This window comes from Aedes aegypti, chromosome 2 (genome assembly GCF_002204515.2).
Source record: "Aedes aegypti strain LVP_AGWG chromosome 2, AaegL5.0 Primary Assembly, whole genome shotgun sequence".
NCBI classification, from domain to species: domain Eukaryota; kingdom Metazoa; phylum Arthropoda; class Insecta; order Diptera; family Culicidae; genus Aedes; species Aedes aegypti.
Window position 1 is genome coordinate 360,261,509 of NC_035108.1, and position 26,327 is coordinate 360,287,835.

Consider the following 26,327-nt stretch of genomic DNA (forward strand, 5'->3'; position numbering starts at 1 on the left):
TAGCAGAACGCCTATGTATCAGGCGTAAGAAAAGGCGGGCTATAATGATAGAAGAATGAAAGTGTAAGGAGACAGTTTCTTGGCCGTCTGGTTCAAGGGATTGTTATGAACGAATTACTGAACGAATGATGAAGATAAAAACAAGTGGTATGGTGCAAGGCTACTTAAGTAAGCTACTTAATTGGGCATGCTGTTCTTCCGTGCATAAATTTACAGAATAGCCTTAAAATTGGAGGAAGAAGGAAAAGCACTGATAAGAATATTGGCAGTTCACACAAAGACGAAACAAAGCAAAGTGTACCCTAATTGCTTTAAGTTGCCCTTTGGCAAACGGCCTCCAAAGATAATTGATGCAGCATTCAAAGCGGGTGATTGTTTGGGAGAATTTGGAATCTCGAATTTTATGGAGAACCATGTAGGGTAGATCTGTTCATATTTAAAAAACTATTTGGAAATCTACCTTTTTAGCAGTATACTGCATTTTCATGCTAAGAAGTGTGTCTGGTAAAATTGTCAGCCCATTTAATAAAGATTTCAGTATGCTTCCGAATCAAAAATGTGTTTTTAGGCTTAGGGCCCTATTTTATAAGTCGAGTCGATCAAAAACGACTCGACTGGAGTCACTGTCGACCAAAACTTTCGCTCGACTTGGCTCTGTCACTCGAGTTTATCGACAGTTGTCACTCTATGTGACTGGATTACTATGGGAGTCGATGGGTGACATCTGAAATATGCATGTTTACTTTGATCGACAGTGACCGAAGACGAGTCACATAAATCTACTCGATTTACAAAATAGACCCCTTATTTAAAGATTTGGAAAACCATAACTACCAGTTTTTCCAGAAAACAAAAAAAAAAACATACATATTTCTATAAAACTTTTGATGCACTTTGCGAAAGAATTTGCAAATCACAAATTGTAATGAAACGTGTGGGATTTTTAAAAGAATTTGGTATTGGAAAGAGTTGACAGAATTTATGAATTTTTGAATAAATTGCCAGGAAAAACTTTGAATTTTTGAATAATTAAGTAAAGCCACTCTTCGATATTCCTTGAGGAATGAGATTATACTGAAATTCTTCAAAAAAATTCTATGATTAGCTTCAAAAATTTTGCTACAAATCTGTTTGAAGTTAGTCAAATAGTTTTTTGAAATTTCTTAAAAATTTGAATTTCGAAAAAGTTTTCTTGGAAAAATGTAATTTAGAGTTTAAGCTAAACTTTTTGCTCATAAAAAACAGCTTGAAAAAAAATTTAGGAAAAAATAATGAAAAACAATATTGCTGGAATAAAAACTATGGTTCATTATGTTTAACTTTTTCTTTTCAGGTTAAATTTATTTGAAAAATCTGTTATGAATTTTGCCTTCTTTATCGTAAGCCGTTCAATTGAAAACTCAGAAAAAATACGATTATATTCCAAAAATGACCTATTATTTTTATATACCATAACATGATAACTTTGGAAGAAAAAACACCACAATTATTTTTCTTGTACAGGGCACCATTAATAGCGATATTTTGTACCAAGTTAGTTAATTAATGTGCAAAACGACGTTTAACCGATCGAACCATTCCAATGTCGTTCTGTTAGAGTGGGTACCATACAGCGGAACAATATTCCAAAGTCGTATGTACAAGAGAAAGAGTAGTAGAGAGATTAGAGTCAGTATACAAGTAAAGCAATGCGTAAGATTTATTATAAAGTCCTAGAAGCATTCACGATTAAGTAGGACATATAATGCATGAGTGTTTATTGGAAATCCAGAATGGTACTCAATTCCTTCACGTGAATCAACTTGGAGAAGTATTTTCTTCAGACAACTGGTAGTTGAAATAGACAGGTGTTTTCTCCGAGATAAACAATACTTTTACAGGATTCACCGCTACGTGATTCGAAGTACATCATCCAGCAAGAGCATCAAAATCAATTTGTAGAGTCATTTTTTTTAAATGGTGGGTATAGCTTAGTCGTGGACCTTTAATTCATAATTGACATCAAAGTAATTATTTGTCTCTAACAAGAATGTGTGTCTAACCAACACTCCTTCCCTTGAATTTTATAATCAAATTATATAATGGAGTATCGATTAGGAATACAGTCATATATGCCCATGCTAATGCTTATGAAGGATTACTACAACCAATCATGTATAAATATTGTAAGAACAAAAAAAAAGCATTCTTATTGGAAGAAATAGATCAAAATGACAATTCTACATATATTTGTGAAAGTTAGTTATATATACTGATTCGAGAATATGATCATGTTTTTTTTAAAACATTTTTTATTCCTGAGAAGAGGGAGGATGTGCTGTATTGTAAACCTTTGCTCCCAGTGGCATTATTATAACTCTTAGTGACAACATAGTAGCCAAAGAATGTGAAGATGACACCCAATCGTAAATCAGCCAATCTAGTAGGCATAGCGTAAACCAACAAGCCACTCTTCTAGTAACGTCAAAAGTAGCGCGTCGATCTTTAGGTGGTGCTCCCGTTTGCCAACATCAATTATAAACCCCACACACGCTATGTCTGAACCAGACGATTATAAAAATCGAATGTACAGAGCTGTTCTGAATAATAGCAGCGCATGTCGATTTTCATACAAAATGCTCTACTTTGACATGCTGTAGTTTTGTTCCCTTTCAAGCAATCGAGTTGAAATTTTCTCCACAGAACTACAAATATGCCCAATTTTGTAAACACAAAATTTCAAAATTTTCTAAGCCCCTGCCGAAAAGTGAGATACTAGGTGAAATTGTTCGAAAAAATAGCAGTTTTAAAAATTTGAATTTCGGCTTGACATTATAGTTTTAAATTGTATATCACTTACCATTGGAACGATCTCCTCCTACTAATCAAACCTACACCTAAACCGAAAATGTTTAAAATATTTTTAGAAGAAAAATTTTAAAATGAAAAACTGGTATTTTTTGGAAAAATTTCACCTAGTGTCTCACTTTTCGGCAGGGACTCAGAAAAAACTGAAATTTTGTAGTTACAAAATTAATCATATTTGTAGCTCTGTGGAGAAAATTTCAGCTCGATTGCTTGAAAGGGAACAAAATTACAGCATGTCAAAGTTGAGCATTTTGTATGAATATCGACATGCGCTGCTATTATTCAGAACAGCACGGTACATCGGATTTTTTCTCGCTATAGATCAGTATTTGGTCTATATTTTCATAATCGGAAAGTTTTAAAATATTCTATCAGTGATTTTTGGCTAAAAAGTGGAAAAAATAAAAAAAATCACCGATGGAATATTTTAAAACTTTCTGATTATGAAAATATAACCCAAATACTAAACTCTAGTAAGAAAAAATCCGATGTACATTCGATTTTTAAAATCGTCTGGTTCAGACATAGCGTGGCCACAGTTTTGTTACTAAAATTCAATTAACTCACAACAATGTCCTTACAAGATAAGAGGGGTTTGAAAATGCTGATATTTTAAATACCCTATGTACAGGAAAGAAATGCGCTGCTATTATTCAGAACAGCACGGTACATCGGATTTTTTCTCGCTATAGATCAGTATTTGGTCTATATTTTCATAATCGGAAAGTTTTAAAATATTCTATCAGTGATTTTTGGCTAAAAAGTGGAAAAAATAAAAAAAATCACCGATGGAATATTTTAAAACTTTCTGATTATGAAAATATAACCCAAATATTAAACTCTAGTAAGAAAAAATCCGATGTACATTCGATTTTTAAAATCGTCTGGTTCAGACATAGCGTGGCCACAGTTTTGTTACTAAAATTCAATTAACTCACAACAATGTCCTTACAAGATAAGAGGGGTTTGAAAATGCTGATATTTTAAATACCCTATGTACAGGAAAGAAATTTTATATTATGAAAAGATCCTGGACCGATCGAGAATTGAACCCACACATCTACAGTATGGCTTTGTTTTGAAGGACGAAAACTAGGAAGTGTTATAATGAAATAAATAGGTTAATCAAAACAGTGAAGTTGAATTTTCGCCACAAAAAAAGGTACTTTTCAAAAGACATTTTAAGAAAACCTTTGCCAAGAATCGGAAACTCGCTTTTTCAACGGTATTTTTGGTACAAATTCAATTGTTTTTCGATTGGGGTTCATAATTATGACGTCTTTTACAAAATGCATCTAAAAAAGTTGAAGAAAAACATATGTTTTGGGTTTTGGGAGAATTAAAACCGATGTCCGGAATTCAAAGCATCCGGTTCAGAATTAATGATTAATAAAAAGAGTTTTTTAATACTGAAAATATTGTGTCTTTATGTAGGATACCTTGTAGATCGGATGAATGATCGGAACTAGCCACTGTATTTTAAAATCTCTTTTTAAGGTTTAAATACAAGGCTGGTAGTCATTCAACAAACTAAGAAGATGAATTTTATAGACCTTATACATGAAAAAAAGACCATACAAAGACAAGAATGCAAAACTTGTTGAAATGCTTCAGATTTTACTCAAAATATTTTTTCAGGACTTCTCCTAGTAGATACTTTGCGAAATTACCAACGAATTCATCCAAGTACTTTATTTACGATGCTTTCAAGAGCTCAACTTGGACAGTTTGTAAGGATAACTCCAGAAATCACTCATCTCTTAAGATTTTTTCACGAATTTCTCAAGAAAGTCCTCTAAAACTTAAAATAAATAACTTAAAAATAATAATAAAATAAGTAAAACAAACTTCTTGAAAAAATCTACGAGGAATATCTAAAACAAATTCTCTGGTAATGTCTGATGAAACTTCTGCAGAAATTCCCTATAAACTCCTGCAAGAATCTCATAAAGAACTGCTGGAACAATGAGGAAGTCTTGGTGGATTTTAAAGATAAATCTATAAATAAAAATGGAGTGGTGTTTGTATGTCACGAAATGGCTTGTGAACGGGTCAACGTATTCGAATGATAATTGCTCCGTTTTGTTCCACAAGGGTTCCGACGTGTTTGCATGTAGGGAAAACGATAGTGAACGGAGCTGTCATTTTGTATGGGACGATCCATAGCGTTTTTCAACAGCCTACTTGATGGCAAGACGAAGTTTGCCGGGACCACTAGTCTATATAAATAAAAATGGAATGGTGTTTGTATGTCACGAAATGGCTTACGAACGGGTGAACGGATATGGATGATTCTTTCTCCGCTATGTTCGTCAAGGGTTCCGACGTGTTTGTGTGTATTAAAATCCCAGGAAATTTACCAGGAAAGTTGGAAAAACGAGAGTGAACGGAACTGTAATTTTGTATGGGACTATTCATAGCCCTTTTCAACAGCCTACTTGATGGCAAGACGAAGTTTGCCGGGACCACTAGTTGTTAATATAAATCTTATTGAGATATTGAAAGAATCAATCAAATCCCTGGATAATATCCAACAGATAATTCCAGAGAAATGCATGTAGTTTTGGGAATTATTGGAATATTTGCTGTAGCTTTTGCTTGAGTGAAATCTTAAATAAATAAACTCGAGAAATTACATGAACTCTCTGGATAAATTGCTGGAGAAATTCCTGTAAAAATTTATGAAGGAACATAAGGAATTCTTTATCTTTAGGAATACCTCGAAGAGTTCTTATTAGATATCCTGGAATAATTCTTTGTAGAAATCAATTTGTAGAAATTCTTGAAGAACAAAAATATCAGTAGATGAAAAAACCGAATTTAGTACTATACCATTTAATTCCACTAGGTTAAATGGTTACTTACTAAATTCGGTTTTTTCATCTACTTATAGGTATTCTACTGAACAGCTCGAAGATTTATTATCAAAAATATCAGTTTAGAATCTCCTCGAGAAATTCTTACCGTGCTTACCTGAAACATTTGTTGCCCCTAACAACGGTAAGACCGTGATTTGTGTTGAAATTGAGTCACAGTTGGCTGTTTTTTATTTTAATTTATGCTGCGAAATTTATTTCCCTTCATTCTGTTTGCTCGTTCTTTGAATAAAGTCGGTTGTGTATAACACTCTGGTTATAGTATTTTACTTTGTTTCCACCTTGAAATTCCGTCGGTTCCGACAGGTTATGGGCCCAGCAAAATAGTTATACAAGCCAGAGAAAACGTGAACAGTGGTTCGTGGAAGTTGAGTGTTTGACGATGGAGACGGATCTGAAAGCTGGTGCGGTTCGTTTGAATTTTCAAAATTATGACTTTTGTGAAGGAACGAACGAAACAGAGCTTGATCCGGGAAGGATTTTGGCGCGTCATTGCTGAAGATCTTCCTCCAATAAATGGTCGGACTGAAGCTTGGATTGACAAAGATGAGCGAGCAGCGGCTACGATAAGATATCTGGTGGAAAACAGTCAATTGGAGCTGATCAAAAATGCTGTAACGGCACAACAAACGTGGAACATATTACGTGAGTACCGGGTACCCCCGTTGGTTTGACCACTTTCAATCTGAACACTTTTTAATCTGTACCCCGCTAATTTGCACATCGTTCAGATTAAAAATGGTGCAAACGTCATTTAGCTCATGGAACGGAGTTAAGTGAAATGGAACGCTGTGGAACGGAACGCAGAATCAAAACAAAACAGTGAAAGAGGTATACCAGAAACACGTTTCTAGGGTGACTAGATTTTCAAATTAAAAATGAACCCCGATGAGGTACCGTTCAAATTAGCGGGGGTTCACGGTATCATGTTCGGCAATTATCTGCTGGAAGAGTCGGGCTAGTAAAACGTTTGTGCAGACTGGAAATGGAAGAGGGTGGCAACGTGGAGGAGCATGTGATTAGAATGGATGCGTTATTTGATAAGCTCGCTGAAGTTGGTTGTGACATTGCGGAGGAGATGAAGTGTAATTTCCTTATGACCAGTTTGCCAGAATCGTACAATAGTTTTGTGACGATGAATGAAGGCTACGATGGAAAACTTACAGATCGGACTATAAAAGCAAAGCTGCTCAACGAATATTACAAACGCCAGCACAAATCGGAGATGCAGGAGGAGAAAGCAATGAAGGTAGCCGTATTGAAGCATCCCGGAAGGAATATGACAAGGAGGAAGATCGGCGCGGCTGCTTCGAATGTGGTAAACCAGGACATATAAGACAGAACTGCTACGTTAACCTTTCCAGTCGCATTGAGAAGGACGAGAAGACTCTTTTAGTGGGAAATGAGTTAAACGGAGTGTACTGTATGAGAACCATGTAATAAACTTCGAGGAGGAGTGTTGGAGAATGGCGATGTTTAAAGAAAGTTTGAATTTTGAAATTTAGTCACAGTAGACTGTTTTTTATTTGAATTTATGCTGGAACATTTATTACCTTTCATTCTGTTTTAAGCTAAGTATGCTGTTCCGCTCAAGAAAAGTAAAAATTTCTGCCCAAGAAATGGTCAAGAAATTTCCTACAGTGAGCTCCATTTGAATTGACATTTCTTTTCAACTGCGTACTGCGATCAAAGAAATATGCTTTTCTTGAGCATTTCTTGTAAGAAATTTCTCACGCATCGAGATAGGCGATTACTTTTCTGTTGAAGTGCATACTTCGCTTTACTCGTTTTTTGAATAAAGTCGGTTGTGTATAACTCTCTGGTTATAGTATTTTACTTTGTTTCCACCGTGAAATTCCGTCGGTTCCCTAAAGCGAATGTTAGCTAGAATTAGATGAAGTTGTAATGAAATTTCAAATGAGTTCGTTCCGATGACAGCTGAGCCTTTAAATAAACAAATAAATAAGCTAAACAAAATCAAATTAGAAAACAAAAAGTGAGATAACATTTTTGCTTCTATTTTATAACAATTTTGAAATAAATATGTCCACTAAATCGAGGTATAGTCATACTGTAGATGTAGATGTTTAAAACATGTTAGAAAAAATGTTTGCGTTGGCCCACAGTATTGCCTATAGAGCGCTGCATATGACGAGCCTAACCTCACTTATTTGACAGCTACTGGTCCTGTTGTTTACGTTTCGGACTTAGTCGTTTTTTCCATCATTTTTTCATCTTCGCATTTTTATCACCAGCATGCTGATGGTGACGATTTTCCACGGTAGGAAGATAGAATAATACGATCCGTGGGTATCTGCAGTGGATTTGATCTCTCCTCGCAGCAAACTTTCACAAAATTAAGAATGATTCGAAAAAAGTACTAAGTCCAAACTGTAAACAACAGGACCAGTACCTGTCAAAATTGATGCGTGACGTCACAGTGCAGTGGAGTATTGACTTGAAAACGGCATTTGTCAGGTTCTTGCCCAGCTTACTCGAACACCGAAAGCTTTCTCCCCCAATTCGCAGCTTTTCGCAGCGGAGCACGATCATCGAGCAGCTCCCCATTTTCTCTCGCACGCCGCATTCTAGCGCAGCAGCGTGAACAGGCCCGAACGATACCACCCGGCCGGATGGGTGCGAACGAGATCGCACCAAAACAAAACTGCTCGAATCGCGCTGACTCGCTACGCGCTCTCCCGGAAAACATTTTCCGCGCGCGAGCACGTGAGAGTTCAAAGCGGAAAATGCGTTCAATCTCTCTCGCCATTAGCGAAACGAAGAGTGGATGTGGAGCTCTGGAAAGCTTTCCATCTGGCTCCAGCCGTTCAGTGTTCGGTGAGCGTTCGTGCGGTGCGCTTATTGAGTGGCGATTGGTTTCGTTTACAAGTTAGACGCGTGTCGCGCGAATATTTTTGCGAAAATCGGGCAATGTTTTTCCCGGAGTGTGGTGCACAGTGTTTTGACCCTTCGGATGCTCTGTGAGGAATTAGGGTGGTGATGTTTGCATACTCTATTGTGTGGTATTGTGTTGCTTCGAAGCGGAAAACGTGAAAGATATTTCGCATTGATACGTGAAATTTTAAGGTCTGACCAGTAATCAGCCAACGGGAATGCAAAGAGGTCCATAGATGCTCGCTGTAATAGAAGATTTTCAGTGTAACTAGTTGAATTCAAATGCTAAAGTGCTAAAGTTGTCTGAATTGTGTGTTTTGGGCTTGGCATGGCTGTTTTGAAAGTTTCAAAGTGAATTTTATTCAACTCAGTAATCAGTTTTGTCCCAAACAATTATTTTTGTTTATATCACAAACCAAAATCGTGATATCCCATTGGTTCTGTGTAAGTGAGAGTGCCCTTGCGAAACGAAATTGGAGTGCTCTATTTGGTGACCGTCAAATATCCGAATACTATTGTGCAAGGGTCAACATGTGCTGGATGGGAGAGAACGCAATCAGATAGCGACATAAAGAAGGAAGAATGTTCAAGTCTGAGAATGTGTAGGTTTAGATGCGGAGAATCGATAGTCCTACGACCTATATGTAGCTACTAGTGAACGAAAGCTTCGACCTTCTACCTGCTAGTGGATACAAAGCAGTGCACCACGTGAAAAGAGAATTGTGCGGTTTTGGGAGCACGACAATCAGGCCTGCTTAGTGGATATAGAGGTTGATATCAGTCAGTGAAGTGTCAAACCACACAGAAAAAGGCCGATAGATAGTTGTTGTTCAAACCCAGTGAAGTGACAAATCAAGTGTCGGTACCTGATATTGAAAGCCTCAACCAGTCAACGCATCTCTAGATTGTAGATTGTGGAGCAGCAGCAGAAGCAGAGATGAGTGAAATTGGCTTTCGTTTGTCGCCGTCTTCATGAGATAAGAAGATTGTTTCTAGTGTTTATTTTTGATACGAAGCGAGCAATTTGATACTCTCTATACAAAGGCGAAACGTAGAAGAGATTAATATTCTGTGTAGTGTTGTTGTGTGATTCATAGTGTCGTACAAGAGTTCTTTTTTGCAATTACTTGCGTTCCCTCAAATACACGATGACCGGTTTATCTTCCAACAAAGTGCATTATTTAGTGTACAGCTTAAATCTCGAAGAAGCCTATAGCCTTTAGGGATAACTCGGTTTGCGGTGTGGTCATAGTCTTTCCTGGGACGTGCTTGGGATTACTCTGGATCATGGCCGAACAATCGAAGCGCCAGATTCCGGTGTGTCCACCGTTGCCGAAGGATTTGGTGATGGCCAGCAGTAAGTTGCGGCCACCTCCGCCGGCAATCAAGTTGGAGCAGCAGCAAGAAGATGATCTGCTGGTGGTCCGGTATGAAAACACCGCTTCGGTAGATCGCGGGGCGGACTCCAATGCGGTTTCGGTTTCCTTGGAGCACATTCTGAAAACGTTTAATGCGCCGATCTCGGAAGATCAGGCCTGGGCACTGATCTACCAGGCGACCCGCATGTTCAAAGCCCGGCTGCAGGAGACCGGCTGTCGGTTGCGCGACGTGCGGCTGCCGGTCAAGACGAAACATCTGAACGTGCACAAGGACGGAAGCTGCTTCGTTACGGTCGGCGATGAAGGTTAGTGTGCTTTCCAGTTCCAGACGGGTTTGAATTTTAATTTTTCAATAGCGTAGCGTAGAGTACTGTTGTTGTTGGTTTGCAGTTATTGTTTAATGGTTAAAATATTTACTTGTAACATAAATGATGAAATTGGCCAAGTTTTCAAATAGCAATTTAACTCGCCTTGAGTGCTAAAATAGTGCTTATGTAGAGCTAACATGCCGTATGTTAGCCGTATAATAGCCTTAGAATTCTAAAAAGGTAAATTAGTTAACCTGGGAGGTCCAGAATGGTTTAAGGAGGGAGCAAAGGATTAAAGCGGATAGCACATTCACTTTTCAAAATCTCAAAAGTTTTTTTTTTTGTGAAATGGAGCTATGGAAACTTCATACTGCCGTGAATCGCAAGTCAGTCCCATCTTCATTTTCGTCAAAATTAAGCTGAGTTCAGTTTTCAACATATCTTCCAATGCTCTTTTAGCTGCCCTAAAGAGATAATAGATTTGTTCGAAAGAAAAGTAGGAAAAAATAGCAAGTCAAATTGTCCCATAATGAAAAGTAACCGCATATCAGTGAAAACCAAATTGTGAAAGTTTCATAAAGATTTGAACATGTTCCCATCCTTTGGATTTTTGTTTTGCATTTTCGTATGGAAAACGAGTTCACACCCCGTTTTCTCAATGCTACTTTTTACAGATGGGACTGACTTGTGATTCACGGCAATACAGCTTTGATTATATCAAGGGAATAACAGTGCATGAAACAAGCTCCAATCCTGAAGGGCATTTTTACTATTAGATGTTCGGGTATTGTTTAATATGCCAGTAAAGTAAAACCCCTACCCTCAATGGTAAATAAGCGAGAAAAATGGGTTTTATCATCGCTCTCTTTCGCAGTTGCTTTTTTCTTCGCTTGATTTGATCGTGCTTCGAAATCAATTGAGAACAAATTCTGCAAGGCCAGTTACTGGTACTGACAGTTCACTCAGCGAAAAAAAGGGAAAATAAATCGAACCTACTATTTTGATATTCTTTATCACAAATATTTTTTTTTGTTATCTAAATCAATATATATCTTTGAGAATGAAAAATGAAAAAATGTATTGTTTCTATTCATAATATTTTGAGGAAAAGAATATTTTTTTAGAGAATTCAATTTTACAATAGTTACTTATACAAAATACACTAGCAAATTATGCCAAATTCGGCCAAATAAATCAAATGATGTCTCTTTATAACCAGCATTACACAGAAATTGATTTGACCATGCCGCGAACGAAGCTTAGGCAATATTTTATTTCCTTGAGATATAATACAACATAGTATTGAGCAAACATGTAGTCTACAATTGATTGACGAAATAAAAAAATAAATATTAATATTTATAGGAATCCATGCTTTACAAACAAAATTTGAGTATGTGTCAAAAATACCGGTTCTATGATTGAATCAGTCCCGTATTTCGGTATAGAAAATGAGTCACTATTTGTATTACCGGTATTTTGTATTTCTTGATTTGAATTGAACAAAAGTCATTCAGTGAGTTTAACAAAGATAATTGCTGTAAAACATTCTGCCCATGTTTTTTGTGAAGATTTCACCTTTTGTTCTGTGACAATTATGCGTGTATTTTGCAAATTCATGCTTAAAATTCTGCCATCAGTCTACCTAAAACTTTGTAAAAATCTTGTTAAAGATTCTGAAAGAATTCTATGTTGAGTAATAAGTCCCGTGATAAAAATGCTAAAGATTTTTTCTAAATACTGCTCTAGATTTAGTTGGAAATGTGCTCGGTTATTGTAAGAATTCTGTGATATTTCGGGACTCTTTGGCCTTCTCGACACAAACTTTGTGCAAGTATAACAGAATTTCTGTTTTGCCTATCAGCATAATTGACTTTGTCATCTTTTGTTCTGCAAACCCTTAAATTTTCAGAACGATAACACAAGTATGAAAAAGGGATAATACTAGGGTTTTGATTTGGTAGATCCTACGTCATAAAGAATCACGTGAGGGTGATCTACCTGCGTTACGGGACATCCTTGGGATTGGTAAACATAAAGAAAATTATCGAAAAATAATCATCAAATAATTTTGTTTCTATGTTTACAATAAATAATTATCTAGCTTCTAAAAACTGACACATTTCTCAAATTTGAAGTTCTGTCATACATTAAAGTAAACTCAAGTAAATTTTGAAAAATCAAAAGGCATCAAGCGATTAATTACTAGAACTAAATTGTTTGCTTCAAATTAAGCCAAAAGCTTGGATAATTGGCCGTATGTATATATAGGGTGTCCCAGAAAGTATGGCCACGACATTGTCAGCCCCCTTTTCAAAACGTTTTTTAAATCCTTTTCAAAATAACCTTTTACATAAAAATTTTTGATTTTAGCAAATCAATTCTTAAATAGCCATCACAGATCCTAGATTTGTGTTTCGTTGGAACTTAAGTGGTAATGAATGTTTTAATTAAAATCCTTCGACATTGTATCTAAGAAATCATATGGTAAAATTCTAAAAAAATCACTTGTGTTTTGTCTTCATATAAGATAACTTCACAAAACCATAGCTTTTTAGGTATTTTAAATATAAATAAAAATAATTCATTTCAGATTTACTTATGTCATTTATTTAAACTCTTGTATGGGCCACAAAAATTTTAGATTTTTCCAAGTTTGAGTGTAAACTACCTGAAAACAAACCTGGAATTATCAGGGAATTTTATTCAACCTGGAAAACCCTGGAATTCTCAGGGACTTTCGGGCCCAATCAGGGAAGTTATTGGAAATAGTCATACATGGTAGACTATGTTCTTTTTGTGACACAAAATCTTTTCAATCGAACTTTTATACGCACCGCTATCAAAGTGCTACTTGCGACGTTCAGTTCGGTTATTATTATTTATTCACCATAAAAAATGTTAGGACAATGAAGCAGAACTTAAGATAGCCATGTTGGTAATGACAAATACAGTTCCCAGTTCCTGTTGGGTGTCGTTAATGAGCATATGAAATATTATTGAAAACAATCCAATATTTGTGGGCTTCGTAGCCGTGCGGTTAGCGGCGTCAGTCGTTTAGGCGTATTGAATTGGAGTGTGGGTTCGATTCCCGCCCCAGTCGAAGAAAACCTTTCGTCAAACGAAAAATTCTTCACTGGTCCACTGGTCGTTCCGTGTGTCCGTTGTCTAATGTTAGTTATGTTCAGTTTGTGCAGCCTATGGCTGAATACGGTGTAAATTGTCTTTTTTAATATTTTTAATAATGAAACTTTGCAAAGAAAGAGCAAAATCCTCAACAGATACAAAAAATAGTACTTCTCAGGTAAGCATGTCTCTTTTTAGCGTCTGTTGATGTTAGATCTCTGAAGTATCTACTTTTTGCCTTAATCTACTTGCAGTGAATCCTGGTGGTGAAATTCTAGAGGCTCCAGAGGAACCTGCAGCGATTATTCCACAAGTTCTTAATGATATTTTTGTAACATTCCGCGGAATGGTTCAGGAATTCAAGCGACTTCTTTAGAGATTCCAGCATTTGGTCCAGAAAATCCTCTAGTAATTTTCAGTTCAGAAGAAAGCTACTACCTTCAGTAATTCACAGAAATTTCTCTGAATAAATCCTAGCAATAATCCCAGGATTTTCACCACATGTTTTTTCACTGATTATTTCACCGGTTTTTTCAGTTGTTACTTCTAGGAGATTTCTTACTGCAGTTCTTCCACAAATGTTTATTCAAAAGATTTTGAAAAAAAAGTAGTTTTTACATTTTTCCAGGAAACCCTGCAATAATTCCTAAGCCATTTTTTTCATTCATGCCACGAATTTTCATAAGGATTACTATAAAATTCATTACTTTCAGGAGTTGTCTCATAAACTCATTCCTCTTGGCATTTATTCAGCATTTCATCAAAATATTATTGTTTCAAATATTCTTTCAAATTAAATTCCCAGATTCCCATGAGTTCTTCTCAACTACATTCAAGGTACTTTGAATCCGATCAGTCATACATAAATTTCTTCAGGGATCGTTTCCGATTTATTTTTTTCAAAAAAACTCGTAGGTCATTGCTCAGAAATTCGAATGTTACTTTTAAGTTAATTCAGCAATTTGTTCAAGAATCCTTGAAAGAATTTCTTCACAAATCCAGGTGTTACTTCAGAGATCGTCGTAGGACTTCTTCAAGGTATACACAAAAGTTTCATCAGAGATTATTGTAGGATTTTGTTTACATATTACTCGCGATTTTTTCAATTTTTTCTCCAAAGAAATCGATAAAATTTCCTTGGCATTTCCTTGGAAGCATTCCTTGGTGAATAATTGGAAAACAATCTTTTAAGACTTCCTTGGGAAGTAAAAACAAAAAGAGTTAGAAGAATTTTGAATTCTTCAAAATGCTCTAAACGGAAATGCTGGAGAAAGTCCTAGCGAAATCAATCGAAGTATCAATGAATAAATTCTAGGAAATCTTGGGACATCCTTGTAAAATGTTACGATTCTTGGAGGGAAATGATCCTTGAAATAAATCCAGGGTAAATTCATAGATACCTTCTACGAAATTCTTGAAAGAATAGCTCAGAAAGTTTGTGAAAAATCACAAGTCAAGTTCCCGGAGAGATCTTCGGAGTAATATGTGAAAGAAATCTACAGCAAAACAAACAATCATACCGGTTTGGCGGTTTTGACTCATATTCCGAACACTTAAGGCCAAAAGTGATTTCAAATACATCTGATAGGCATGTATTAGCTGATAATATCTTCGCAAAGCCTAACTGTTAGCTGTTGTCTGTTGAGTGTGTCGATAAAATTATTTATTTAAACTTGTTTAGTATTGTTTTTACGTAAAAGTATGGAACAACATATTGATTCAAATGCCGAACACTGTGATCGTGTCTCATATTCCGATCCGAACACCTTGATTCAAATTCCGAACAGCACGAATAAATTGTATTCAAAAGAATGATTTCGCAAATAAATTTATCTAAGTCAGTTAAAATGGTCTCGAAGTAGAGAATCATCATCATAGATTGGAAGACATAAAGAATAAAAATTAAAAAAAAAATGTATTGACTGGCATTTTCTTGTAATTTGATGACATATTTCAACGAAACATTTCAACCAAATCGCCATACAAAAACCGAGTGTTCGGAATATGAGTGATCAGAATTTGAGACAAGACGATATTTCGAACGAAACGAACTCTCTTGTTCTGTTAGCTTTTTTTTTTATTCAGAACATTTGTCGTTTCCTTCGATTTCCCAAAGATTTCATCTATGAAAAAAATACAAAACGTATTCCAGTGGAATTTTCTGGGTACGTTGCTGATGTCTATAAATCTGAATCCCATTTGGACTGAAAGGCTATTTTTCCTTGATTTCTAATAAACTATTTTCTTCATATCTGACTTTGATGATTTAAGGCATTTTCCGATCATTTGATAAGCATTCTTGGTTTTCGTGAAAATTCAGTCAAAATAACAATTTATTTTCCTTAAATTATTTACACATTTAGAACGAAAGGGAAATTTGTTGTTATTTTATTTATTTTTAGGACGAAATACCCCTATCATCGAAAATAAATTGGTAGTCGTCTAAAATGAAAAAATCGTCAATCATTTATGTATTGTGAAGAATTTCTCGAACATAGAAGTGTTTTTTTCAATCTAGAAAAACCTGGGAATTTCATTTCTGTAAATGAGTGAAAGGGCTTGGTTTTGACCCTTTTATTAATCGACTGCAGCCGAAATCTGAATTTTAGTTTCTAATCAAATTTCATATGATTAGGTTCATAATTTCCATTAAAATAAGTAATAGTCTGATCATTATTTGTATAGACAAAGATAAATATATTTTTTTGCAATTTCTCATCGTAATAGGCTGTTTTCCATCACGCCAATCTGTCATGAAACGGCCTACTTTCCTGCACTGGAGTACGCAGTGCGGGAATATTCATTACCTAACTGAAACCAGTGCTGTAATGATTCATTACGCAACGCTTTCTCATTACGCAACTGTTTTGAGCTGCGTAATGAATCATAACACAACAATTCCTCAGAAATTGTAAAATAATGGTGAATGCATTCCGATATAATTTCTGATACCATCAAGTGGTCTTCTACGAAATTGCAAAAAATGTTGTACGTAACTCGTTGCAAAACTCGAATTTTACAGCACTCGTCGTAATTATCCTACTCGGCAAGCCTCGTAGGATATTTACGACTCGTGCTGTAAAAATCATCATTCTGCAACTTGTTCCGTAAACTACTATTATTGTACATTATAACCTAGTCCAAATTTCGCACAACAAAATCGTTCAGAAACAATACGATTTGTGCAAAACTGATAAGCGAAGCTTCTAGAAATGTAACACCATCAACAAACTAGTAGTGAAAAAAATTGCTCAAAGTTCAAAATTTGCTCTTGATAAATGCAAGAATAAAATGTGTGTAAATCTAATTTTTATCTACACTTTTCTTGAAATGGTTATATGGTGCTCTCTAGAATAACTTATACGTTATATGCTTAATTACGTAATATGATCTATGATCGTAATTTAGGAAAAACGTCACACAGGTAAAAATGTGTTCCTGAAACCACGAAAATTATTCATGAAATCTTGAATACCCATATTCATGGTACTCTTTTCCATACAAAATCTGACCATGAACCATAAATATTCATGATTCCAAGAACGGATGTTTTCCGTGCATTCAAAATTGATGATATAATTGATGATATAATTCATGTCATTCAATACAACCTTGATTTGTATGCATCTGAGAATCTCATGACTTCACCGTTCAAAACTGTGAAGGGATTATTGTAAACGAAATTAACTTTTATTTATTTCGAACAAATTGGGAACTTTTCCATTATGATGTACAACTAGAGTACCGTTTTCCTTTCCCATAGCAACAGTCATACAATTTTTGATAGGGCGTGCCACATTCCTCAAGTTTTGAGAGGATGGTTTGCATCTTGTTTATTGTCGTTTGAGCACAGGTGAGAAACTTCATCAAAAATTGCATCGATCTATTATGTTCTTCTTCTTGGCATTAACGTCCTCAGTTGGACAGAGCCTTCTTTGCCAAAGTTGTCATTTTAGCATTCGTATAGCGTGTAGCAAGTACGATGATACTCTATGCCCAGGGATATCAAGGAAATTTCCATTACGAAAAGATCCTGGACCGACTGGGAATCGATCCCAGACACCTTCAGCATGGCTTTGCTTCGTAGCCGCGGACTCTAACCACTCGGCTAAGGAAGGCCGGGGGTCTATTATGTGCATCTTGCGAATTACTATCAATGTTACTCTTTAGACCACTCACTCCTCGGAATTGAAAACGGCCAAAATGCTTAAGGTGACACAGTTTGGAATCAACTTCTAAGATTGCACTGGAACTTCAAAGGCACAAATCTTGCGAAGAAAGCATCGAACAACAGTGAACTTTTTATTTTGGCTTTGGGGTCATGCACAAATTACGTCACGCTCCAAGGACCCCCCCCGGTCGAGCCAAGCGTGATAAGTCTTACAAAAATTTTGGAGGACTCATACAAAACACGTGACAAAGGGGGGGGGGAGGGGTCGAAAAAGTTGAAATTTAGCGTGACATAATTTGTGTACCATCCCTTTGTGCACTAACAGAAAGCTTAAAACAAGAAGATCAGAAACGTTTGCCAACTATTTCTCCAGTTTAGTGCCTTTGAAAACGTGAGTAGGGGCATAAGTCGGCCATTGTGACGGCCATCTTTGGATTCCGAGATGTTTCACCTTAAGTGAATAGGATTCTTCTTATTCAAATTCGTTTGGTCTCGCTGTATTTTCAGTCTAAGAAAAACCTCACGCCTATACGTAAATCGTTCACTTCCTTTTCTCACTCGCTTACATACCTTATTCTTATATTTCGGTTCGGATACCTTATCCGAATCCGAATGTTTCGGTAATATTCCTCTATAAACTGTACTACGTAAAAACAGCAATCGTTCGTCGTTTTCACCGAACAAACATGCTATGAAAAGTTGGACCCTTAAGCTTCAGGCTTCAGGCTCTCGGTGATCTCTCACTCTCGAAGCTCCTATCGGGGTCAAATTATAGAATCTTGAAGCTGACCCAACTAACATAGAACGTGGCATTCAACTGGTTTAGAACTCAGTCTGCTGCTCGCATATGTATAATGCACGAACTATTATGTACGGTGCATTTATGGGGGCCTAATCACTTCCTTCAATTACGGGCCTTCTACTAGAGCTGACTGACAGACAAACTGGTTTCAAAGGTGCTTGCTCATCTTCAAGGGGCAATATTACAATGCGTCGTTCGGCGCGAGGTTCTCATTGCTCTTCGCGCAGTTGGTCATTAGTTATCGCATCTTCTATGACTGCTTTCTTTTCGACTCTCTTTTGGGAGGTGGCTTGCATTACAATGCGGGAGAAGATGATTGAAAGTTATGAAAGGGGTCCATCAGAGTAAGGTTGGGTACTACTCTTCGTTGTTATAATAATACCCTTCGATCGGCACCTTTCGGTAGACAGTAGTGATTTTCAAGGAGAAGTAATTAACAGCTGCCACTGTTGGGTTGGTTGTAAAGTGTGTACTTGTTAATCTTATTATCCAAACTGACTCGTAAAAAAACAACTACCCAGAATACAGAAGAAAGCAGATCGAACAAAAGACAGCAAACAGAATAATGAGGCCTCGCCCACTCTCCTCCCGTTAACAATTGAAACGACTTCGATGGAAGCAAACCGAATAAAAGCATCCACACGGCTTGTCGTTGACACCCTAATGCAACACTTCCGCTTTCAGTGTCAAATCTTGGGCTACAAATCTCGCACAAAATGCCACCATCATCAGTAGGTAGATTCTGCGGCCGGTGCGAATACAAGCCGCATTCAACAATCATAAACAAATGAAGACATAAATCTGGCACTACAGTTGGCCTTCCCTTCTTCGTCTCTTGGAGTGGTTGAAAATGTTACCTCTATTAGGTACCTACTCGCCAACACGAATTGCATGATCATCATGATGTATAGCCATACTTACTTACTGCTAGCCAAACAAATCGGAAGCGAACGCAGAGCGTCTCGGAACTTGGATTATAACATCCGATTGCCCGGTGCCGTGGCCACACGGTGCTTCATTTATTGTTATTATTGAAACAAAAATTTGCGTTTGAAAATTCTAACGCCAGTTTGTTTATAAGCTTATTATGTAGCTCTGGGCTGATTAAAATAAAAATCGTTGGACGTTTTTTTTACATCAAATAGGTTAATCTAATAAAAACGTGCCACAATTGATTGTTAATTGGCAGGCTCAAGTGATATGAGGCATTACGAAGTCGATTTCGTTCTATAATTATACACAAATACATTTTGAATAGATTTATATTACTACACATTATATTTTGAAATTTTCGAAGCGACTTGTCTATAGTCTATTGGATTGATTGGGCTGGTTTGCCATAAATTCATAATGATTTATTTAAATTTTGCCTTTCTTTTGATTAGTCTTATTAGTTGTTAATGTCAAAGTTTTTCCTTGGAAGAACTTTTGATTTTTACGCATATGGATGATATGAGGTCATGAAACAATATTGGATAAGCAGTTATTAGAAAATTAAAAACGCTAGGTTTATTTTTATTTTTTTCGACGTTTCGGTCCGTTTGGGGCCTTTTCAATGGTTCAATCACTACGGTTTTCTAGTCAAGATGGCCTTACTAAGCTCTACAATGTCATGCGCATTCCGGACCGCTCAATAGGTAGAATATTGTCCGCACCACGGCGGTTTATAACCGGTCGGAATCAATCGATACCAATAATTTTAGAGTTTAGCAAAGCCTTCTTGACTAGAAAACCGTAGTGATTAAACCCTTGAAAAGGTCCCAAACGGACCGATACGTCGAGAAAAATAAAAAAAAAACTAGCGTTTTAAATAATTTAAGTCTGCTTAGGTAACATTATTTCAATAACATTGTGAAACTTTGATGTCGTTACCCAGTACTGTAAAGGTTGAAGGACCTATGTAACAATGAGAGATTCCCTTGTCTATCGCTTTCTTTTGATTATAACTGTGCAATACCAAAGGTTTTTTTTCAGAAGCTTTTCAGTTTAAATCGAAAAACAAAGTCATTGACTAGCGTTTCATAAATAAATCAGAGGGGGTTGTGTACAAGACACGACCGCTTGACGTTAACTATGCCATATTATTTGTTGCGTGTTGATAGCTTCTGATTTCAATTCGGTGACGATCCATGATTTCGTCATAATGTAGATTTTTCAGGAATCTCTTATATTTTTAAGGGCTGAGTGGAATTGATCGTTGCTCATCTGATTCCGGAGAATTTTTTTCGGGGACCGACGCTTAGCAATAGCTCACGTGAATATCTCAGTCTAAAGAGTTTTTTTTTTCATGTTCGGTTAGTCGCTTTCCAAAACAATACTCAGATAAGAACCTGTTGTGAACATTGAAGCAATCTGGTGCACCCGTTTCTGAGTAATAAGCTTTTATTTCTTGTACCAATCTGGCCGTATCAAAGTCTTGAAAATTAAAAAAAAACATAATTTTGTGATTGTGTATCATATTTATTTATTTTCTGATACACCTATATAAATAAAATTGGAATGGTGTTTGTATGTCACGAAATGGATTGAGAACGGATGAGTGGATTTACGTAGGTTTATCAGTGTTGCACTCAACAAGGGATGCGACGTGATCGTGCGAGGAAAAAGTTTGGGTAAGTCTCCGGAACAACCGGGAAATCGGGAGAAGACTTATGCGTCACATGACGTTTTACAACAGCCTACTTGATGGCAACACGAAGTTTGCCGGGACCAATAGTTAGCTATAATTATAATGGCGGTCAAAAAAGTTATGAGTGCCGGTCCCAAACGAACAATTGGAATATCTTTAAAACCAAGTGAAGAATGATCAAAATCTACAGGTTCAAAAACAAATAGAGCCTTTTGATAAATTGTGAGAAGATGGTTAAAAAATTTCGGAAAGCAACAATGCGGTTTATTTTTTTAGCGTGTTTTTTTATGTGATGAAGGATTGATCCGGCAGCGTGCAATCTCGTAAACTGTCTCCAAAATGTTTTGAAAATTGTTTTGTAATGATCCATTATGCAACTCAAAGAGTTACGTTATTGAAAAGCATTGTGTGATAAAACATTATACTACTGAAATAAGTAACGTAATGTCTCTTAAAACAGATTAAAGTGATTAAAAAGAGCATACTTATATATATTTTTATTGTAATAGGTTGTTTGTCATTACATCTAATTACTTTTGATTCTAATTCGACTAATCGTAACTTACTCTACTTTTTTGCTTAACGCTGGATTTACTCTTAACTAGAGTTTCCCACTTGACTTTCCAGGAAACGAGAAATTAAGTTGCTATTTCGCGGGAAATCCCGGGATCCCGAGAAATTCTGAAAAACGTGAAAATAAAGCAAATTTGACTATTATTATTTATTATTCGTATTTCATGTATATTTATTTTATACCAATAAATTTGTATGGTTATTTCTCATTTTTGTGAGTAATTTATTCATATTTCCCAGAAAAATCTGTTGACTTCGTTTTAAACGCTTAAAGCCTAGAACAAGAAAGTTTGTAAGATTAAGCAAAAGTCCATGTTGAGCTTTTTCTTTACAAATCGTAAGAAGTTCAAATAACATATACCAATATTGAATCTATCCTTTCAAGCACTAGAATAAAACCAACTCAACTAGAGTCTTATATTGAAAACTTTAGAAGCCCATATAATCTTGGAAAAGATCCATTCGGAAAATCCTTTATTTTCCATAGAATATAAAGCTTTTTGGAAAAACATATCGGCAAAAAATATTAATTTTATTAACAACAGTTTGATAACGAAAAACAACAAATCAACATCGATATATAACTAGTGATCTAGTGAGGTTAGGTTAGAGTGATATGAAAAGTAAATAGTGCGATGGTTTTTGTTTGAAAATAAATGATACATTCTTTTCTGTTACCCGGGAAATACCGATAAATACGGGAATCTCGGGAAACCTCATTTCCCGGAAAATGTTCCTGGGATTGGGATCGCTACTCTTCACTAACTTTAGGTCTATTCCTCTTTTAATGTATTCGAATCCTCTGAGCAGAATCTTAATAGAGAAACAAAAAAGTAGATTAGAGTACCTTGTACATTTTGAAGCCGCCCTAATTACTTATATTTGACAGATACGCGGATTTTGACTACCACTTGCAGTTTGCTTCAGGGTCAGTTACTCGTATCTACTGGATAAGAGTAACTGAAGTAACTGGAGTGGATACGAGTAACTGTCACTGAGGAAGACTGCAAGTGGTAGTTGAAATACGCGTATCTGCCAAAGATAAGCAATTAAAGCGGATTTAAAAGGTACAAGTTACTCTAATCTACTTTTTTGTTTCTCCCTTTAGATCTATTCTTGATTTATTTTCGATAAAATTTTGACTTATTCTGGATTTACTCAAGACTTTCTCTCTTTCTGTCTTATTATCGGCTCACCCATTGTTTTCTTCGACTGACCCTCAATTCTCTTGACTTAGTTTCGTCTCAGAAGGAATTTGGCACTCTTGATTTAATTTTGATATAATTTTTGCTCTCAACTAAAATTTAATTCATTCTCGAACTATCTCAAAGTATTCTTCGGATCATACTAATTTACTCTTGACTTTTTTGTACATACTTTCAACTTACTATCGATTAATTTTCAGCTCAATTTTTTTTGTAGTACACCATGAAGTTCTACGATTTCTTTTAAAATTCCCAACTCAGTTTTGAAGCTTCTGTATGTTTAATGAAATGGATTACAGGTTTCCTAATAAATCAAATAATATCTATCGGTTTTATAAGTAGATGAAAAATCCGAATTTAGTACTATACCATTTAATTCCACTAGAGTTTGTATCCTTTGACAGATACGCGTATTTCGACCTCAACTGTAAGGCCGTTTTCAGTGTCGTGTACTAGACTCGACACTGAAAACGGCCTTACAGTTGATGTCGAAATACGCGTATCTTTCAAAGGATACAAACTCTTCTTCTTCTTCTTTATGGCGTTACATCCCCACTGGGACAGAGCCTGCTTCTCAGCTTAGTGTTCTTATGAGCACTTCCACAGTTATTAACTGAGAGCTTACTATGCCAATGACCATTTTTGCATGCGTATATCGTGTGGCAGGTACGAAGATGTTGAGAAAATTTCCAACCTGAAAAGATCCTCGACTGGTGGGATTCGAACCCACAACCCTCAGCTTGGTCTTGCTGAATAACTGCGCGTTTACCGCTACGGCTATCTGGGCCCCAGAAAACTCTAGTGGAATTAAATGGTATAGTCTTAATTCGGTTTTTTCATCTACTTATAGGTATACTACTAAACAGCTCGAAGATTTGTTATTATCTGTTTTATGTAATCACTGCATACTTGTACTTGTACTATTATTAATCTTTGCATTGCCAACATATAAGTTTCAAAATTCCGTCGTTCGATCGATTTTGATGAAATTTTCAGAATAAATTACAAATGAGTTATATTTTTGACGCATGCATTGAACAATTTGAATTCGGTGATAACTTCGGATCCAAATTTATTGTGATACCTAGGGTATTTAGAAACACAAATGATGGAAAAATGCATGGAATGGACTCACAAAATTTAAAAAAATAAAGGTAAATTGATCTATATTACAGAATGGTGCAATTGGTTCAGTTAGGACACTATTACACGAAAGCTGCCAGACCAATAATGTGAAATTGCTCGTGAAATACTAAGATGAGAAGTAAGCTCTGGTTCGATTAGAACGTAACGCCATAAAGAAGAAAAAGGATATAAGATTATGTAAATTCACTTCTGTGTGAAAAACCATGAAATTCATGCCGTCGCACGACAATGGTAGAAGAGGTTCTAAAATTGGCATTTTGGAACCCTATTAGAACCTGTCGCCGAGTATCCGAAAATGATCAGAACCACTGTATCGAACAAAAAACTTCTGGGCGAATATCTATGAATTTTGCGACATCGAAAGCTATCAGTGCACTGCATGCATGCATGATATTCTTGAAGTGTCTTAAGTGTTCCTACTGGAACCGATACCCGGTGACTGTGTTCTTAAAATAACCACAATGGTGTCCAAACTGGAACAGGTGATATATTATGCCAGGTAGACCATTGTTGCATTGATATTTTAATGTTTTGGTTATTTTCGTTTGTATCTAGAGGCTTGATACTCAAATATGAAATACTGATGAGATCTTAGAACTTTCAGAACGCTTGCAAACTATCTGTTTTACAATCACTATTTGATGCAGTTTTAAAAAAGTTCGGCACTTATTCTTGACAGCCTTGTTTTTTTAGAACTTGAATTCAATCTCAAATCATTTAGCGAAAAGCATTACGACTCGCTGGTTGGGACGTCGAGGCCCAACAATATAACCTCGCTGTATTTGTATACAATCATATAATGAAATCGGCTCCGTTATGTCTCATAGCACTTGAGACTCAAAATTAACTGTTATTTGTGGTAAGTTTTCACTAGATTGAGTTATTTGATGTAATTGAAAACATTCAGAAATAATTGTTGGTATTGAAATACAACGTTAATGTACGAAAACCCCAAAATTTTGAAGGTTACTTCTTTAAAAGGGCGTATCTCAAATTTCGTCTAACGTTTGTAATACCGTTCCGTTCAAAGTTTCGATGGCTATTTTTTCCGATAATAACGGTACACGAAGCACCGTGCTGGCATTCAGTGTAGTCTCGACACGCCGCGCATAATCACGTCGTCCAGCAACATCCGAATCGAATCACAAACCGAAATCTAACGAAAAGCCTGCGCGCCACGCTGAGAGGGACATCCAACCGCAGTCTCGACTCGATTCACACACACCGGTCTCTCGCCGGCGCATCCGATCGCATTTCGCTGTTTTGAGTGAAAAGTGTGTAATTTCGAAAATTTTGAGGTTACTCCATCACCCAAATGGGTTTTTACTGCTATTATTTTCTCGAGTACACGCCTGCCTCTTAATTTCCTCTCGATCGGAGCCTTCGAAATTTACCTACATCGCCGCCGTGAGAGCAGCAGCATCGTTTTCTCATTCCGCCCACTACAGAGGCATAAACGCTGCGCGGCGGCGGCAGCCAAAAGTTAGATTATATCACAGCCACTCGTTTGCTCTAACTAGAGTTACGTCCATGTTCAGATAACGACCTACAAATGGTCATCTCATCAACCAACGAAGCGAAACAGCACTTGTCTGTGTGTTGTGCATAAACCAAAGCACCAAAGTAAGAGAAGGTGCAAAGCCGACGCGTCGCTTCCGAGTTTCCGCTCGACTTCCAGGGAAATTATGGCATCTCATCACCGCGATAGTGGAGCTGGTGAGTGCCATTGTGTGAAATTGATTTTTGTTGTTGTGTCAAACAATAGGTCGTTCCTATCCGATTTGTAATAAATTTCATCAATGGGCTTTTGTGAATAAGATCTCGATGATATTTTCCACTCTTTTTCGTATTGGGCACTGCGATTTGAGTGAAGAAGCAAAGGGTGCCGCCAGTGGTGGTCAGTATTTCCGAATTTTGTGGACTTAGGCAAGAGATCTATAGCTCCGTTAAAAAAATCGAGGCTTTCTTCCAAATCTCAAAGGAAGGATATTGTCACTTTTTGCGAGAAACCTGGTGGGGTTCGAATTCGAACCCACGAATATTAGCTTGACCTTTTGCTGAATAGCTGCGCGTTTACCGCCACGACTATAAAGGCCCTGGTTGTACCAATTTAAAAATTAGCATATGCATAAGCATAGGTGACGGTACAATTTGTTGTTGCTACTTCGTGATTGACCAGAACAATCGAAGTTGCACAAGAACCCAACCGATGTAGCTTGGGAGTAGCTTTCCGTCTTTAATGTACACTTTCAAGGACTCCAAACATTATAAAGCCAATGACGGTGCCGCCACGTCCATACGGTCATCGGGAAAGGAAGGATTATAAGTTTTACATCCATTATTACTAGAGACCGCATCTCCATGGTTGTC

The 26,327-nt window shown here is 36.5% G+C and overlaps 1 protein-coding gene across 5 annotated transcripts in view; it reads left to right on the plus strand.

Moving 5' to 3' along the window:
* Positions 1–8,558: 8,558 nt before the first annotated feature.
* The window catches only part of LOC5567743 (protein spire), a 581,954-nt gene continuing 564,185 nt past the window's right edge, over positions 8,559–26,327 (plus strand). For all 5 annotated transcript variants that reach the window (XM_021846470.1, XM_021846472.1, XM_021846473.1 and 2 more), the window contains exon 1: positions 8,559–10,302. In XM_021846470.1, the coding sequence (XP_021702162.1) occupies positions 9,906–10,302 (397 nt within the window). In that variant the 5' untranslated portion in view covers positions 8,559–9,905. The remainder of the gene's footprint in view (positions 10,303–26,327) is intronic.